At 46.8% G+C, this 20,412-nt stretch overlaps 1 protein-coding gene across 1 annotated transcript in view; it reads right to left on the reverse strand.

Moving 5' to 3' along the window:
• LOC130112799 (zeta-sarcoglycan) overlaps positions 1-20,412 on the reverse strand; it is a 605,973-nt gene that overhangs the window by 200,320 nt on the left and 385,241 nt on the right. Inside the window, exon 5 of the mRNA XM_056280290.1 lies at positions 15,388-15,460. Within this exon, the coding sequence (XP_056136265.1) occupies positions 15,388-15,460 (73 nt within the window). The remainder of the gene's footprint in view (positions 1-15,387; positions 15,461-20,412) is intronic.

Raw genomic sequence — 20,412 nt, forward strand, 5'->3', positions numbered from 1 at the left:
TCTCACAGAGTCAATGGGATTGCTGTGCAAGCAAAGCCAGTCAACCCACTTCCTGTCCAACCCATGCCCACTGTTCCCAAAACAAAGAAGAGAAGCATTGATGGACCCCCACCAATGTTACCAACTTACAATGCTGGACAACGGGTAGGGCCACCACAAAGCAAAAAGTCAGATGCCGATACTGCAGCCAATACTAAGCTTGCCAGAGAGAAAAACCTTCTTTGGGTCCTAGCACGCATGTCACAACAAGAAGAACAGTCAGTCAGCAGCTGGACAGGCTTCAACATCCTGACTCGAGGAGAGATGACGGTCATCCCCGACAATATAGGCTATCTGCCTACCATCAATGCTCCAGCGACACAAATGTCTACTGTCAACGAGGTGCTTAACCAGTCACTGAGCATCATGCAGTGCTTAGGCCTGAGGAAGATTGTCTGTGTCTTTGACCAAGCCTTGTATGCGAAGGCTGTCGAGATCACATGGAAACACCATGACAAGTTCCATGATATCATCGTTAGGCTTGGGGTATTCCACACCATCTGCACACTGCTGGCAATAATAGGAAAGCATTTCCAAGATGCTGGACTCAAAGACCGCTGCATTGAGTCTGGCATGATTGCAGAAGGCTCAATTGCTGGTGTTATGGATGGCCGCAAGTACAACAGGGCAGTGCGACTACACAAGCTCCTGTATGAGGCTCTCATGCGACTGACCTTGAATGGTTTCCTGTCCTGGTTGGAAGAAACTCACAGGAATGACATGGTTCACCTGAATGAGACACTGAAGACCATTGACAGCCTTGGGAAAGAAGTCTCACAACATGCTTTGAAGGAGGTCCTCGAGAACAGCTCTTGTACACGCATCATGGATCTATTTGAAGTCTACCGTGAGTTCCTTAGAGGTGGAAACGGCAGCCTCTCGAACTTCTGGATGTCCTATTTGGACATGGTTGAAATCTTGTTGGGGCTCATCCGAGCATCCAGAGAGGGAGACTGGATGCTACACTTGGCTAGCATTCGAGCAATGATCCCATGGTGCTTTGCTTATGACAGGATGAATTATGCACGCTACCTCCCCTACTACTACGCCCAGATGTCTGAGCTGCCCATCACACACCCAGATGTGTACACAGAATTCATGGAAGGAGGCTTCTCAGTCCAACTGGGCTCCACCAATCCCTTTGGCCGAATCCCTGTTGACCAAGCTATAGAAGAAACGGTGAACAAAGACACCCAAACAGCTGGAGGGGCAAAGGGATTCAGCTTGAAGCCAGGAGCTGTGACCAAATATTATCTCACAGCTGAGTATAGAAGCATGTACCTCAGACAGCTGAGAGACCTGACAGGTCAAGGCAGGTGCAAATGGTCTCATCCAGATCTACAGAGTCCAAGGATCAAGAGAGATGAAGCAGATGTCCAGTCTCTCATGGACCTTATGGAGAATAACTGGCTCAATCCTATGTCCCCTGATGAGATTGATTTGGTTAGCCTCTCCACTGGCAACATGGCTCCACCTGATGTGACCATAGATCTCTTGAGAGCTCTTGAGAAAGGAGAAGAGGCCTACCAAGCATTCCAGCAAACAAGGTTAGATGCAGACCCACCACCTGTGAAATTCCACGACAAGATGACCAAGCAAAGTCTGAAAACATTCTCCAATGTCAGCACAAAACAAGCTCATGGAAAGAAAGCACAGGGTGTGGTTCTGAAGGCAGATAGAAACCTTTTCAGTCACATGATCCTGGTGGCTGAAAGCAGGAAGGTGAATCTGAAGGATGTCCTTGCCTACCCATTGGGCCCACTACCATGGGCACTGGCAAATGCTGATGGGTCCTTACGAAAAACAAACAAGGCTGCACTTGCCAGAGAGCTTGAAAAGAATGTATCTCCTGCAGAAGACATCCCAATCCCATCTACTTCCATCATTGATGGGATGAGCCTGGTCCAAAAAATGAATGGCAACAACAAAACCTTTGCACAGGTTGCAGAGTCAGCCTTGACCCAGGTCCTCCATGAGGGAGCACAGAGTGGGAGGATTGATGTTGTTTTTGATGTCTATCACCAGACTTCGATCAAAGATGCTGAACGACTGAACCGGGGTGGAGACATCACTCTCCAGTACAATAATCTTGCAGGGGGACACCACGTCCAGCAGTGGAGAAAATTTCTGTGCAGTTCCTCCAACAAGACCAGTCTCATCAAGTTTCTGGTGGAAGAGTGGAAACTCCCACGATACAGAGCTATGCTGCATGGCAAGGTGTTGTACATGACCTGTGAGGAAACCTGCTACAAGTTGACAGAAGATGGGTGTGAGGAAGCAGCAGAACTGCACTCCACACATGAAGAAGCTGACACCCGTCTGCTCCTGCATGCATTGCATGCAGCAAATGCGGGCTCAAAGTCAGTTATCATCACAGCTGAGGACACTGATGTCATGATGCTTTGTCTTGGCTTCCAGAAGGACATCACCTGTCCCATCTACCAGAAGTGTGGGACTCAGAACCGCACACGGTTTGTCGACATCACCAAACTGGCAAGTTCACTTGGAGACAGCATCTGTGACAGCCTAATTGGCTTACATGCCTTCACAGGCTGCGACACTGTCAGTGCATTCGCTGGTCGAGGGAAGCTGAATGCCCTGAAGATAGTGAGAAAGCACACTTCCTGCCAAGAGACTTTTAGTCAACTGGGACAGACATGGAATGTGAGTGATGAGCTGTTCCAGAAAATTGAGCAGTCCACCTGTCGGATGTATGTTGCTAATAGCAGCACTGCTGAGGTGAACAAACTGCGTTACCAGCTCTTCTGCACCAAAAGGGGAGAGGTTGAGTCCAGCCAGCTGCCACCATGTAGAGACTGTCTCTTTATGCATGTTCAACGAGCCAACTATCAGGCAGCAATATGGAAGTGCTGTCTGCAGGCTAACCCTGTGGTGCCAAGCCCTACTGAGTATGGATGGACAGACGATGAAGGCAAGCTGGCCATTTACTGGATGCGCTCCCCACCTGCACCAGATGTGGTCTTGGAAATGCTAACATGCAAGTGTGTGCATTCATGCAAAATGCCAAGCTGCATGTGGCTGTCAAATGGACTTCCATGCACAGACATGTGCAGGTTACAGACCTGCAGTAACCAAAAACAGCAGGATGGTCCAGAACTGGACTTTGAACTTGGGGAGTCAGATGATGAGAGAAACGAGCAGTTTGATGAATGACAGTGTGATGATTCTGATGGTATTACTGTGGTAGTAGTCTATTGATGCACATGATGTTGATTCTGGACTTGGTTACCCAGAGCTTGATAACAATAATGTAACCATATTCACATATACCCATTACCCTACCCATTACCATTACATATACCCACTAATGATATGGGATTACATGTATCATTGACTAAGTATATGTAAATGTCAATGTTGTTTAGAATATTAAAATAGTTCATTACCTCACTATGGTATTCCTTTTTATCATGTATTTTGATTGTGTATTTAAACAAATGTATAGAGACCAGTTTGTGACCTAACTGGCTTTGGTCTAGTTCTCATTTAAGGCTCACAATCACCTCACACAATGAAATAGTATGGGTATATTATACATTTTCTGAATCTTTACAGTCCTGTGAGTATTCCAGTTTTTGTGTTTTGTGTCCCTGATATTCCTAGATGCCACAGGGCTAAAAGAAAGTATATAGTTTAGGCGAAAATTGCAGAAAGATGTGTGTTATTGACGGGTTGAAGAGCTCAAGTGACTTCTATATTTGTGAGAAATATCCACAACAGGGCCTGAATGAAAGCTAAGAAGGTCCCCTTTAAAATGATACCAAAGACAATATTATAGAACATTGAAAAATGTCCTGACCATGAGGCTAAACCAGGATATGCACCAGCGTCTAAAATGCAATTTAGTTTAGCGGGTGGTTAACTTCATGAGCTGATAACTGTGATACAGCTGCCACTCAGGAATGGTTATCATACCAAAATATCATCTACAGACATGGATCCTTTCAAAAATTATAAGTAAGTTTTGCCACCTTGAGTGTACCGAAATATCGTCTGGCCCATGGACTAAGAGGTGGTCTGGCCATGCATTGGAATCACTGTGAGCAACTCCTCCATCACTTCAAAACTGTCGTCAACACCACGGACATAGATTGCGAGCTGCGCAGTGTCAATGATGTCTGTGCCCTCATCAAGAGCGACTGAGTATGCACAGAAACGTTTGGCTTTCTCACGCAGTTGATCATATATGTTACCTGACAGGTGAGAAATGCGCTCTGCCACTGTGTTGGCTGCAAGGCCGATGTTGCTAAACTGACCCTTCTTTTCCAGACAGACTATACTTGCAGCCTGTAACATGCACTTGTTAACAAACTCCCCTTGTTTGAATGGCTTTCCCGACTTAGCAGCAATCATCTCACTCACCACGTGGCTAGCTAGCTTGGACTGCTGCTGCATCATGATCTTTGCTAGCTTTCTTGAGGAAATCTTGTCGCTTCAGTAAACATGTTTTAAGATTGGCGACCCGTTTCTCCCTCTCCTCTCCCTGGTATTTTGTATACTCATCATCATCATCATCATCAGCATGTCTAGTCGAGTAATGGCGTCTGATGTTGTATTCCTTGTGCCCCGTCGCATTCTCGGTGCATGTAAGACACGTCGGGCTGCTTCCTCTGTGCTCAACAAAAAAACATGCCGTCACCCACTTTTCCTGAAATTGTCTGTGCTCGTCACCAACTTTTCTCTTCCCGGCAGGTTTTGAGAAAGACATAACTGGGGCCTGCTGACAGGATATATTTTCCTTCCACTTGGTGTCGCTCCGGAATCAAGTTTCAGCCAAGTTTCAACCGTCGCCGCTAATTCGCGCTGCCCATTATGGTGCGTTCAAGTTGTGCTCGGAAGTTGAGCTCCGAGTTGGACATTTCAACCGGAAGTCTGAAATCCGAGTCGTTCCAATTTACAACTTCCAACGTAACGGGAACGCACCATGACTTGACAACCAACGCGACACCGGAAGCTGTCATGAGCCTGCACCATGGCAGCTCATAAGTGAAAAATAAAAGCCCGGGGCAAGCGCGGGCCGCACTAACACTAAACTTTTATGTCAAGTAGGGGGCCACAAAATAACGTCCCGCAGGCCGCGAGTTTGAGACCCATGCTATATAGCTAGCTAGCTTTGGCATGTCCTCACCACTGTAACGTTACTTGTTCCGTGGGGGGAAATGACACACTGTTTGGTTGGGGTTCAGTATCCTCAAGTGGCCAGCAACGCTGTTTAAGAGGAGCAGACTGAAGCGGTAAGATAGACGTTAAATTATAGGCTAGGCTAGTCCTGCTGTAACTTGTGGTTATAGAACGACCCCACCGATCGAGTCCTTGTTACTACTGAAGCCATGCTGAATGCATGTTACGATGTAAGTCGTGACGACTGGGATATGTCCAGAGATGGACATATGCTACTCCCCATTGCAAAAGTCTTTGAATATATGCAGAATCACCTGTAGACAATAAAAGACTGCATCATTACCAGCAAGGACTAGGGTGCTAAATCTAGTGGCTTTGCCATGTAATTACATCAACCCAATACTTAGAGGAGTGTTTCAAGGCTGGACAATAATAAATGTTATCATTTATCATCTTTAAGTGGTGATGTATTGGGATGATATTTGGTGATATTCGATGATAAATGTGTGTGTGTGTGTGTGTATGTGTGTTCATTAGGTTCCCATGTGTGTAAAACAGTCCCTCCATCTGCCTGAGTAATCCTGTTTGCCGTGTTATTGGTGGTTTTGATAAAAGTATTACGAATATTGGTGACACCACAGGCTATCGACACAGCCATCTTTTCCAGCCAATAGTTCTCTATGAAGCGCTATAAAACCAAACACATTAATCACAAAAGTACAGCACAGATTAATTAATGCCACAGATGGAGAGAATAAATAGTTCACACAGCTGTACTTCACTTTTCCTCAGATGACGTCATGCCGGTTAGATAATCGACGGCTCGACTCCAACTTTCATCACCTTGGGTCTTCACTGCAGGCTCCTTCGCTGAACTTATCTGCACTGACCTGTTCACTCACCCAATGTTCTCTCTCTCCCTTTTCTATAACGCCAACCCCTCTCTCTCTCTTTCTCCCCCACACCTCATCCATCCTCCATCCGCCACTCCCATCACCCACTTATTGTTCCTCCTTCTCTTCGTGCCCTTCTTCCCCCGCTACAAACAGGGGACCTTTTTTGTTGTCCTATCTTGTCGTCTGTTTGTCTGTCATTTTTCCTTCCCCCTGCAGCTAGCACCACCTCATGCTTTATCTTTCTCTCGCACTCGCTCTTGTATTTCTGGATCTCTTCCCATTGACCTGCCGTGTAGATCCGTGCCCTGGGTTGCTGCTCTTATTGACTCCATTCTCACCATTCACTGACCGGATTTTGATTTCCATCTCTCCTCCATCCCACCTGTTGCTTCCTCTCCTCTTCCTCCCTGACCCTCGCTACTCCTTCCCTCCCTCCCTCCCTCCATCCCTTCTCCTTTCTGACACCCCTCAGTCGTTTTTGAGAAGCTCCGTTTTCGGCTGTCGAAAACACTGATTTAGTAAGGACAGAAGGTCAAAATGGATAGAATAAAAGATGTGTTTTCGAATTTACCTGTGTTCCTAAATTATCCGTGGCCATATTCTCTCTCTCTCTCCTTCTCCCCCAGCCATCTTCTTTCAACCAAAGCCCCTCTAGGAGAAGCTGGTTGAGTGAACCAGCTTCTCCTAAGCACAATCTTTGACCACTATATTTTACAATGGCCAGTCTGTATCTCTATTTCTGAGACACGTGATCGTTTGCATTTCATATCTAGGGACACTGGTAAATTGTGAGGGTTAAAGTTTATTCCAAACGGTGCTGCACCCCCCCTCCAAAAAACCCTTTTTCCATTTTGTCCATGCTTGTGCGCATGCACTATTCACTGCCTTGATATGTGTATGACATCATAAATACCAGGACTTGACATGTGTGTGACATCATAAATACTAGGACTTGATATGTGTGTGACATCATAACTACCAGGACTTGATATGTGTGTGATAGCATAAATACCAGGACTTGACATGTGTGTGACATCATAAATACTAGGACTTGATATGTGTGTGACATAATAAATACCAGGACTTGATATATGTGTGTGACATAATAAATACCAGGACTTGACATGTGTGTGACATCATAAATACCAGGACTTGACATGTGTGTGACATCATAAATACCAGGACTTGACATGTGTGTGACATCATAAATACCAGGACTTGACATGTGTGTGGCATCATAAATACCAGGACTTGACATGTGTGTGACATCATAAATACCAGGACTTGACATGTGTGTGACATCATAAATACCAGGACTTGACATGTGTGTGACATCATAAATACCAGGACTTGACATGTGTGTGGCATCATAAATACCAGGACTTGACATGTGTGTGACATCATAAATACCAGGACTGTGGCTTCGTGAATCTGAAAGTGTGATTGAACGACTTTCTTTGTCATATGCAGACAAAGGACCATTGACTGACCAGTTCTGCTGAGAGCATGAGTCCACATGGTCTTGTGTTGTCGGTGCTGCCATCTCAGCATTTCACATTGTCCAATTGTAAACTCATCATCATCATCATCATCAACTTCTCTGTGGATTGTCACCTTATCGTGTTGGAGAAGCTTGCGTGGTCCTGAGATCGCAAGAGCAATGCCGTCTGGAGCTATGCTCCTGGTAGGGTCACCCATGGTGGTAAGGTCAGGGGGAGGTCCTTATTAACTAACTAACTAACTAACTAACTAACTACTAACTAACTAACAAACAGAGAGAATGGTCTGTGTTTCAACCTCTCCCACTTGGTGACAACGCTCTTGCTCTCTTTTAGTTTCTCCTCTTAAGTGAAATGTATTTCTGCCATAGAATTCAAACAGGGCACCTCTCCATGTCAAATGATGCCTTTCCCCCCCAATATGTAAGTGCACAACGCTGCATCCCTTCTCTCTTGACTGACTCCTCCATCTAAATCCCCCCCTCTACTCTGCTCCCGTCCCTTTTCCCTTCTTCCTCCCATTCACTAACCTGCATTCTCGTCGTCCTCGTCTTTCTGTCCACTCTCTCTTCCCCTTTTTTCACCACTCTTGCTATCTCTCTCTCCCTTTGCTGCCGTCCTCTTTTTTCAGTGCTCCCCATCCTCTCCCTCCTCTTCCTCACATTCCAACCCCCTTCACTTTGTCGCTATCCACACCCCCCCCCCCCAGACCCTCCTGGCCTGTGGCCACCAGGTCCCTCTTTTAACTAATCCTCTCTGACAATACCCAAATGAGGCTGATACATAAGCATTAAGGGCTCTGCAAAGGCCACCGGAGAGAGAGCAGCCGCTGTGGCTCTAACAAGTCCTCACACAGAGAGGCGCATGGAAGGACACACACACACACACACACACACACACACACACACACACACACACACACACACACACACACACACACACACACATTAATAGAAGAAAGCTTCATGTACATAAACCAACACCCTCCTCTCCTCAACACATTTACACACACAAGTGTAGCGCTCACAATTAAACACTCGGAGGCCCAACACACACATACACACCGTCAAAACAAAACAAAACACCAAACAACATGGAACAAATACACACACGCACACACGCCGCAAGCAAACATACGTCAACACTGGTTTGTCCTCGAGTTGGCGGTGTGTTGTGTTACATCATGACACTTAACTGGTAGACGAGTCTGTGTCGGGCAACACGGTTCTGTTGTGTTGTGTTGGGGGGGTGACGTCAGAGTGTTGGCGGTGTGTTGTGTTGTGTTGTGTTGTGTTGTGTTGGGGGGGTGATGTCAAAGTGTTGAGTAGCGTCATCCTGCAGACTGAAGCTGAGCAGCAGCTGTATGAGGAAGATGGACAGTCCCCTCGCTCACAGCATTAACCCTCAACACACCCACGGAGGACACACACCAACCAGCAGGACCGGACAGGACCACAACGCTTCAGTAGGACAACACACACAATGACAGGACCACAACGCTTCAGTAGGACAACACACACAATGACAGGACAACAATGTTTCAGTAGGACAACACACACAATGACAGGACAACAATGTTTCAGTAGGACAACACACACAATGACAGGACAACAATGTTTCAGTAGGACAACACACACAATGACAGGACAACAATGTTTCAGTAGGACAACACACACAATGACAGGACAACAATGTTTCAGTAGGACAACACACACAATGACAGGACAACAATGTTTAGGTAGGACAACACACACAATGACAGGACCACAATGCTTCAGTAGGACAACACACAAAATGACAGGACAACAATGTTTCAGTAGGACAACACACACAATGACAGGACCGCAACGCTTCAGTAGGACAACCCACAAAATAACAGGACAACAATGTTTCAGTAGGACAACACACACAATGACAGGACCGCAACGCTTCAGTAGGACAACACACACAATGACAGGACCACAACGCTTCAGTAGGACAACACACACAATGACAGGACCACAACGCTTCAGTAGGACAACACACACAATGACAGGACAACAATGTTTCAGTAGGACAACACACACAATGACAGGACAACAATGTTTCAGTAGGACAACACACACAATGACAGGACAACAATGTTTCAGTAGGACAACACACACAATGACAGGACAACAATGTTTCAGTAGGACAACACACACAATGACAGGACAACAATGTTTCAGTAGGACAACACACACAATGACAGGACAACAATGTTTCAGTAGGACAACACACACAATGACAGGACAACAATGTTTAGGTAGGACAACACACACAATGACAGGACAACAATGTTTCAGTAGGACAACACAGACAATGACAGGACAACAATGTTTCAGTAGGACAACACACACAATGACAGGACCACAATGTTTCAGTAGGACAACACAGACAATGACAGGACAACAATGTTTCAGTAGGACAACACACACAATGACAGGACCACATCGCTTCAGTAGGACAACACACACAATGACAGGACCACATCGCTTCAGTAGGACAACACACACAATGACAGGACAACAATGTTTCAGTAGGACAACACAGACAATGACAGGACCGCAACGCTTCAGTAGGACAACACACACAATGACAGGACAACAATGTTTCAGTAGGACAACACAGACAATGACAGGACCACAACGCTTCAGTAGGACAACACAGACAATGACAGGACAACAATGTTTCAGTAGGACAACACAGACAATGACAGGACCGCAACGCTTCAGTAGGACAACACACACACAATGGCAGGACCGCAACGCTTCAGTAGGACAACACACACATGACAGGACCACAATGTTTCAGTAGGGACAACACACACAATGACAGGACAACAATGTTTCAGTAGGACAACACACACATGACAGGACCACAATGTTTCAGTAGGGACAACACACACAATGACAGGACCACAACGCTTCAGTAGGACAACACACACATGACAGGACCACAATGTTTCAGTAGGGACAACACACACAATGACAGGACCACAATGTTTCAGTAGGACAACACGCACAATAACAGGACCACAACGTTTCAGTAGGACAACACACACATGACAGGACCACAATGTTTCAGTAGGGACAACACACACATGACAGGACCACAATGTTTCAGTAGGACAACACACACAATGACAGGACCACAATGCTTCAGTAGGACAACACACAAAATGACAGGACAACAATGTTTCAGTAGGACAACACACACAATGACAGGACCGCAACGCTTCAGTAGGACAACCCACACAATGACAGGACAACAATGTTTCAGTAGGACAACACACACAATGACAGGACCGCAACGCTTCAGTAGGACAACCCACAAAATGACAGGACCGCAACGCTTCAGTAGGACAACACACACAATGACAGGACCACAACGCTTCAGTAGGACAACACACAATGACAGGACCGCAACGCTTCAGTAGGACAACACACACAATGACAGGACCGCAACGCTTCAGTAGGACAACACACACAATGACAGGACCGCAACGCTTCAGTAGGACAACCCACAAAATGACAGGACAACAATGTTTCAGTAGGACAACACACACAATGACAGGACCGCAACGCTTCAGTAGGACAACCCACAAAATGACAGGACCGCAACGCTTCAGTAGGACAACACACACAATGACAGGACCACAACGCTTCAGTAGGACAACACACAATGACAGGACCGCAACGCTTCAGTAGGACAACACACACAATGACAGGACCGCAACGCTTCAGTAGGACAACACACACAATGACAGGACCGCAACGCTTCAGTAGGACAACACACACAATGACAGGACCACAACGCTTCAGTAGGACAACACACACCACAACGCTTCAGTAGGACAACACACAAAATGACAGGACCACAACGCTTCAGTAGGACAACACACACAATGGCAGGACCACAACGCTTCAGTAGGACAACACACACAATGACAGGACCACAACGCTTCAGTAGGACAACACACACCACAACACTTCAGTAGGACAACACACAATGACAGGACCACAACGCTTCAGTAGAACAACACACACAATGACAGGACCACAACGCTTCAGTAGGACAACACACACAATGACAGGACCACAACGCTTCAGTAGGACAACACACACCACATCGCTTCAGTAGGACAACACACACAATGACAGGACCACATCGCTTCAGTAGGACAACACACACAATGACAGGACCACAACGCTTCATTAGGACAACACACACCACAACACTTCAGTAGGACAACACACAATGACAGGACCACAACGCTTCATAGGGCAACACACACAATGACAGGACCACAATGCTTCAGTAGGACAACACACAAAATGACAGGACCACAACGCTTCAGTAGGACAACAGGGAGACACCCTGAACAGGCCACCAGACCATCACAGGGTCCACACACACACACACACACACACACACACACACACACACACACACACACACACACACACACATTCACATCTAGGGACAGTTCAGTATGGCTGAGTCACCTGACCTACATGTCTTTGGACTGTGGGAAGAAACCGGAGTCCCCGGAAGAAACCCATGCAGACACGGGGAGAACATGCAAACTCCACACAGAGGGCGACCTGGGACGACCCCCAAGGTTGGACTACCCCGGGGCTCGAACCCAGGACCTTCTTGCTGTGATTATGTTCAAATCTGATTTTGGTTTTGATATACTTTAATGTTCTCCGTACATTTAAACCATCCTAGCTGTGTAGCTAGGAGCAGTGGGCAGCCGCCGTGCAGCGCCCGGGGATCAACTCCAGTTTATTCCCATTGCCTCGGTCAGGGACACAGACAGCAGTATTAACCCTAACATGCATGTCTTTTTGATGGTGGGGGAAACCGGAGCATCCGGAGAAAACCCACCGCAGACATGGGGAGAACATGCAAACTCCACACAGAGGACACTGCGGGCCTTTTTACCTGCCCAGGGAGCTAACGGCCATTACCATCGCCGCTGTATACATCCCCCCACATGCTAATGCTAAGGTAGTACTTAAGCAGCTACAATGTGCCATCAGCAGACAACAGACCAAACACCCGGACAATGCCTTTATCATAGGTGGTGACTTTAATCAGGCTAACCTCAGGGCTGTATTGCCCAAATTCCATCAGCATGTCTCCTGCCCCAGTAGGGGACAAAACACCCTGGAGCATCTCTATACAAACATTAAGGACTCATACAAAGCTACTCCCCGTCCCCACCTGGGGCATTCTGACCACCTCTGCCTGTTCCTGGTCCCAGCCTACAAACCCCTAATAAAACGGATCAAGCCAGCAGCAAAGTCAATCACTGTCTGGCCAGAAGGAGCAGTCTCTGAACTCCAGGACTGTTTTGACAACACAGACTGGAGTATTTTTGCACATTCAGCTACCCATGGTTCCGATATAGACATTAATGAACAGACATCTGCCATACTAGCCTAAATTAACTTTTGCACCGAGTGTCACAACAAAAAAATCCATCTGTGCCTTTCCAAAACAGAAACCCTGGACGACCAGTGAGGTCCAGCAGCTGCTGAAAGTCTGGGAGGCAGCATTCAAGTCAGGTAACTGTGAGGCCTACAGCGCAGCCAGATCCAACCTCAAAAAGGGCATCAGAACAGCCAAACATAAATATTCCCTACAAATAGAGGACCACTTTCACAATAACTCTGATCCCCGGCAAATGTGGCAAGGCATTCAGTCTATCACAGACTACAAAAGCTCCAATAGTGGTTCCACTGTCCATGATGCCTCCCTGCCAGACAAGCTAAATCATTCCTATGCCCGCTTTGACAAGGACAATACTGACCCAGCCACAAAAATCCCCTACCACCCAGAAAACCAGGTGCTCACTCTATCAGTCGCAGAGGTCAGAGAATCACTGCGCAGAGTGAACACATGGAAGGCTGCCGGACCGGACGGCATACCGGGTCGGGTCCTCCGGGAATGTGCCGACCAGCTGGCTGAGGTCTTCACAACTAATATTTAACCTCTCACTGTCCCAATCCATAGTCCTGGCATGCTTTAAGACCACCTCTCATTCCTGTCTCCAAGAAACCAACATCCACATGTATGAATGACTACCGACCCATAGCACTCACCCCCATTGCCATGAAGTGCTTTGAGAGACTGGTTCTGGCTCACATCAAAAACATCACCCCCCCCCCACATTCGACCCACATCAGTTCGCCTACCATCCCAAAAGGTCTATTGAGGATGAAATTGCCACTGCCCTGCACTTTGCTGTGACCCACCTTGAACTTAACAACACATACATACGGATGCTGTTTATAGATTACAGCTCTGCCTTCAACACTATCATCCCCGCCAAATTAGCCACCAAACTCCTCTCCCTTGGCCTCAACCCCTCCCTCTGTAACTGGACCCTGGACTTCCTGACCAACAGACCTCAGTCTGTTAGGTTAGGTGACCACACCTCCTCCACCCTGAGCCTCAGCATAGGTGTCCCTCAAGGCTGTGTTCTGAGCCCCATCCTTTTCTTCCTCTTTACCCACAACTGCCTGCCAATTCGCCCTTCAAATGTTATAGTTAAGTTTGCAGATGACACCACAGTCATTAGCCGTATCACCAACAATGACGAGATGGCGTACAGGGACGAGATTCAGCACCTCACATCATGGTGTACTACCAACAATCTTCTCCTCAATGTGCAGAAGACAAAGGAGCTGATTGTGGACTTCAGGAGGTCTAGAAGCTGCAGCCACTCCCCCATACACATCAATGGGGTGGAAGTGGAGCATGTTTCCAGCTTTAAATTCCTTGGAGTCCACATCAGCGAGGACCTCTCCTGGACATCAAACACCCAGGCCCTTGTGAAAAAGGCCCAACAATGCCTGCTTTTCCTGAGAAGGCTGAGGAGCGCCCGTATATCCCCCAAAATTCTCACCAACTTCTACCACAGCACCATGGAGAGCATCCTGACCATCTGTATCTCAGTGTGGTACGGCAACTGCACCTCAGTAGACCAGAAAGCTCTGCAGCGGGTCGTCAAGGCGGCCCAGCATATCACCGGTACCAAGCTCCCAGCCATAAAAGACATTTATCACAAACGCTGCCTTCGAAGGGGTCTGAGCATCAGCACAGATCCCACCCACCCCAACCATTGACCGCCCCCCCGCGCTCTGGGGAGCGCTACAGGAGCCTCAGAGCCTGCACTGCCAGGGACAAAAACAGCTTCTTTCTACAAGCTGTTGCCCACCTGAACCTGGCTACCCACTGAATGTCTGTAAATATGTTTTCACTCATGATTTTCTTTTTTTTAACTTATCTTTTGGTCTTCATGTGTGTATATCTTATACTGTGTTTGCTGTGTTTGTCTGTGTCTGTCTTGCACTGTTTGGTGAAGCCACAGCCCACATTTCATTTTTACATTTGTGCCTGCACATTTTTTTAATGACAATAAATTGGAATGAATTGACATGGGATGACCCCAAGGTTGGACTACTACGGACTCGAACCCAGGACCTTTTTGCTGTGAGGGTACCGCAATAACCACTGTGCCACCGTGTCACCCAAATGCATGTATATGTACAATGTGATTCAACTTAGCAGCGGACGAGTGCGTGATGCACGAAACAAGCTTGTTCTGCTATGTATTAAAAGCTTTTTTTTCTACATCTATATTGATATCCCGCTCCTCACTTGTTGAGCACTTTTATCAACACCATTGACAGTTTCCAAAAAAAAAAACGATATATATGTGTGTGTGTGTGTGTGTGTGTGTGTGTGTGTGTGTGTGTGTGTGTGTGTGAGTAACTTACTTTAGGTCCTGGAATGGTTCCGCCCTAACATGTGATGTCTCTACAGAGTGACCAAACACAACTCCTTCATCCCCTAGAGAGACGGAAAAGAAGAAGAGCAAAAAGAAGGTAAAGAAAAAACACATATGAGACACAGAGTCGTTGTCAGATGCAGCACAATAAAGAACCACATAATCATATTTCTGCCTCAGGTTCTGTTACCGAAACTTGTTAAGATTTATGTCACAGCGCTGAATGATGCGTCATTTCAGTGCGTCATATACACACACACACACACTCACACACACATATGTATATATTTATATAAATATATACACACTCACACACACACATCACTATGAACGTTTCTATTAAAAGCAGTTTGAAGCACGGTGCTTTTCTGTCAACAGCTTGTACACGTGGTCGACTTGCTCGGGTGCAGCCGTGCCCACCACAACATGAAGGACTGGAGCACTGCAGGGGGCACACCACTCACGTGCAGCCATGCCCACCACAACATGAAGGACTGGAGCACTGCAGGGCATGCACCAGGGCATCCGGTCATAGTACAGGAAGTGAGAAAAAGAAGTGGCTCCTGGTAACAGGCCTACCGGGCTGTGTGAAGTCACTGTTATTAACTGCGCCTCTATTGTCACATAGTCCAAAAGCTTTGCCATTCACGTCACTACCAGAGCCCCAACGTGCTGCTGAAAACCTGAAGGAAGAGCCTAGCTGATCCTTAATGTGCGCTACACGTGCACTGTAAATGCTGCTGAGCTACAGGTAACTTTAGTTACTTTGCTGCTGGCTGCAAGTCAGTGTACCTGCCCTGCCCAGGGGGAGGGGCTACCGTAGGGTGGAGGGGCTTACTGGAGGGAGGGGCTTCTGTGCCCAGGGGCCCATTTTCTCGTAATCCGCCTATGTTCCTGGTTGACCCGTGAGTTATCTAACATCAGTATGTTTCTGCTCTTCCCGTGTCTGACTAACCAGCATCCTGGCAGCTCTGCCGGCTCCACGGAAAACCAAGCAGACACACTTTTCTACCACACCACCATGTACGCATGTGCAGTGAGGCAATCCTTCCTGAATGAGACAGTGAATTTGGAGCTTCGTGGGGGAAAATTCAGCTCTTTTCATTTGAATGGAGTAATTGGATACTGCTTTGCAAAAAAAAAGAAATCTTATTTGTAAAAATATTTTTCTAAAGGGCTGTGAACCAAGACAGTCTGACAGCACACACACAGTTTAGTCAAGCGTTCAACAACACGCTGACACACTGAGAGCTCGGCTGCCTATTAAGATACAAAGAGGAATATGGTGAAGAGCTAATCCATTTATATGCATGTATAAATACACACACACACACACACACACACACACACACGTGTGTGTGTGTGCTGTCAAAGTTAATACAATTTTTGCATTTAACATTTTAACATCTATTTAACAATTTTACATCTATCTATCTATCTATCTATCTATCTATCTATCTATCTATCTATCTATCTATCTATCTATCTATCTATCTATCTATCTATCTATCTATGTCTATCTCTCTCTCTTTCTCAATTCAATATTCAATTCAATTCAATATGTGCTTTATTGGCATGACATACGGTTGTGTATATATTGCCAAAGCATGTAAAACAACAACAACACAATACAACAATGATTATAATAATAACAGCAACAACAACAATGATTATAATATCTCTCTCTCTCTCTCTCTCTCTCTCTCTCTCTCTCTCTGAGCGGAAGTGTGAGTGAGTGTGCTGAGCAGACGCCTGGGAACGGTTGTGAGCGTTTTTTTATCTTTTTTGCCATTTTTTCTGTGCAAATATTGTACATAGTGTGTTTTGTAGGGTTACTGGCTTGGTGTGTGTGTATAAGGGGGTTTTAAGGGGTTTTGTGTGTGTGCGTGTTTGCGGCCGACCAGCGCTTGCTGGTCGGCGTGCTAAACGCCGGTATGGAGTTTACCAAACTCACCAGGGAACATGGCCTTGGGGTGTCGCCCGGTTTCCCGTGTTGGGTGGAGGACTGTGCCCTGGCAGTGGGGGAGGTTGTGGGTCACAGCAGCGTTAAATCTGCTGCTAGGATGAACGGCGCTGTGGTGATTTTTGTCGACGCTGTAGCCAAAGCACACCAGGTGTTGTTAATGACGGTTTCGTGTCGGTGTCGCCGCTCACCACGCCGTCGACGAGAGTCACCGTTTCAAACGTCCCGCCGTTCATCTCCGATGAGCTTTTGTCCAGAGAGCTGTGGAGGTATGGGAAAGCAGTCTCGTCCATCAGGAAACTGTCGTCTGGCTGCAAATCGCCGCTGGTGCGACATGTAGTTTCACACAGACGACAGGTTCACATGATCCTGAACAAACAAGACCAAGACTTGGATGTGGCTTTTAGGGTGGAGGTGGAGGATTTTGCCTATGTCATCTTTGTAAGCTCTGGGACCTTGACGTGTTTTGGCTGTGGGGGAGAGGGTCATTTGGTTCGGGCTTGCCCGGAGAAACACCCCTCCGATGGCGAAACGCAGAGTGAAGCGAGAGGACAAGAACAGAGTGAAACCAGGCGGAACAGTGAAGAGACAACAGAAAAGGGACAGAGTCCAGATCACAGCGACAAAACTGAACCACCTAAACATAGTGAGAAGTCTAAACAGGAACACGTAAATGTTGAAAACGAAGCACAACGTGAACAGGCAATGGCATCAAACACTACAGGTGGAGTTGCAGAAGGTGTAGTGTTGAGCACTGAGGAGGACTTGCTGGAAGACGAAACAGTCTGTAAGGTTCCTGTGCTGAAGAGAAAGCAGGCAGCTGAACCGAGTGGCTTTCAAGCCAAGAAAGGAGCATTGACAAGGGAGAGGAGCAGGCAGTACGAGGAGCACCTGTCTGGGGATGAGTTGAGTATGGAGGAAGAGGAGGAGGAAGGGGACTGTGGTATAGGCAGCCGGGTACCTGTATTAAAGAAGAAGCAGCCAGAGGTACAAATGTCTGAAGATGAGTTGGAGGAGGATGGTGGTGTAGACAGCCAGACTCACACTTCCTCCCAGTTGTCAGAGGCGGCACAGCAGGAGTACTACGATGCTTGCCAAATTAAGAAATTCTTGCAACGAACAAAAAGTTTGAGAAATGTCAAACTTGAGGACTTCTTTGCAGACAAAGAGCTGTTTCTGTACTTTGTTAAATCCCAGATGGGACACAAAGACGGATGCGGCTACACTGATCAGGAGATATACAGGTTACGGAAGATAGTTCTGAAAATCAAAGAAGAATTACAACATGAAGAGTCAGAGCCAATATAAGACAAATCTTGTCCCGTCCTGGTCAATGTTGTTGATGATGTGTAAGACCAGGCTGGTTGACAAGTGTGCTGCACCGGGCGTTCTTCCTCCTACTGCTGCTGGAGGAGCCACTGATACATGGCACCAGGCTGGTTGTCTACGACTGGTGCCTTCCAGGATTTCCCAGAAACTGTTTTCCTCCACCACCGTCACCCCGCAGCGCATAGTTGCTGCAGCAGGACTGGGACTCAACAACACCGAGGCCGTAGCTCAGCTGCTCGACGTGAGGTCTCCATGCCGCACACGGGACTTATTTTACAGCTACGATGTAAAAACTGCCTGAAGGAGGTGTTTTTTACGAATACTTGTTTGGACCACTCAATGGGTTTTGTTTTTCCCTGAAACGGTGTTTGTATGAGCTGGATTATGAAGAGATGATTGTGTTTGGGTCTAAGTTGTTGGACTGTTGCATATTTGGAATAAATGTACTTTTAAAAACTCAAACTCTCTCTCTCTCAATTCATTTCTTTTAGCTCTCTTGGCATGACCAAGTCAGGGTTCCCACATCTTGGAGATTTATTTAAAAAGGACAAAAACCTGGACATGTGTGAATGAGGTGACCGGTCATGTAAAACAGCAGGAAAATGGTGACAGTGATCAAGTGACCTGTAAATATTATTGAGGTCATGAAAACTGTACAGTTGGGTTATAAGGTCCCAGTAGAGAGGGTGAGCAGATTCAGGTACATCGATGTTCACATCGCCGAGGACCTAACATGGACACTTCACACAGACGCTTTGGTGAAGAAGGTGAGGCAGCGTCTTCGTCACGTCAGACAACTGAAGTAGTTCAGCATATCCCCACAGATCCAGAAAACCTATTCTGGTGCCATTGAGCACATCCTGGCAGGTGCCTCACTGCCTGGTATAGGAACTGTACCTCTCAAGACCAAAAAGCCCTGCAGAGAATGGTACTATAAGACACTAAGCATCACACCGGTCCAGACTGACCCACCCCTCCCCAGCAGGACTTGCATACCAGGTGGTGCAGGACTAGGGCTATAAGGATTATGGATCCCCATCATCCCAATAACGGACTGTTTCAGCCACTGTGTTCAGGCAGACACCTCCGCAGCCAAATGACCAACACTGAGAGTCAGAGTTTTATTCCCAGGCTATAAGGACAAAAGACCAGCACTGAGAGTCAGAAGCAGTTTTGTTCCCAGGCTATAAGGACAAAAGACCAGCACTGAGAGTCAGAAGGAGTTTTGTTCACGGGCCGTAAGGACACAAGACCAGCACTGAGAGTCAGAGGAGATTTGTTCCCAGGCCATAAGCACACAAGAGCAGCACTGAGAGTCAGAAGGAGTTTTATTCCCAGGCCATAAGGACACAAACCAGCACTGAGAGTCAGAAGGAGTTTTGTTCACAGGCCGTAAGGACACAAGACCAGCACTGAGAGTCAGAGGAGTTTTGTTCCCAGGCCATAAGGACACAAGACCAGCACTGAGAGTCAGAAGGAGTTTTGTTCACAGGCCACAAGGACACTCAACTTAAAATAACAATGACAATCATATGTGCAATACTACTGCCACTTTTACCACTTTATCACTCTGCCTTAGACACTTTACTCATTCAGTCTATTTGCACATTTGTACTTGTATTGCACACAGCAACTGCTCAACTCACGTCCCTTGTTGCACTTTTGGAGTTTGCCAAAAAAAAGTATCTCACTGCTTATTGTACTTGTGCTTGAATTATGTGG

The sequence above is a fragment of the Lampris incognitus genome, chromosome 5 (genome assembly GCF_029633865.1).
Source record: "Lampris incognitus isolate fLamInc1 chromosome 5, fLamInc1.hap2, whole genome shotgun sequence".
NCBI classification, from domain to species: Eukaryota; Metazoa; Chordata; class Actinopteri; order Lampriformes; family Lampridae; genus Lampris; species Lampris incognitus.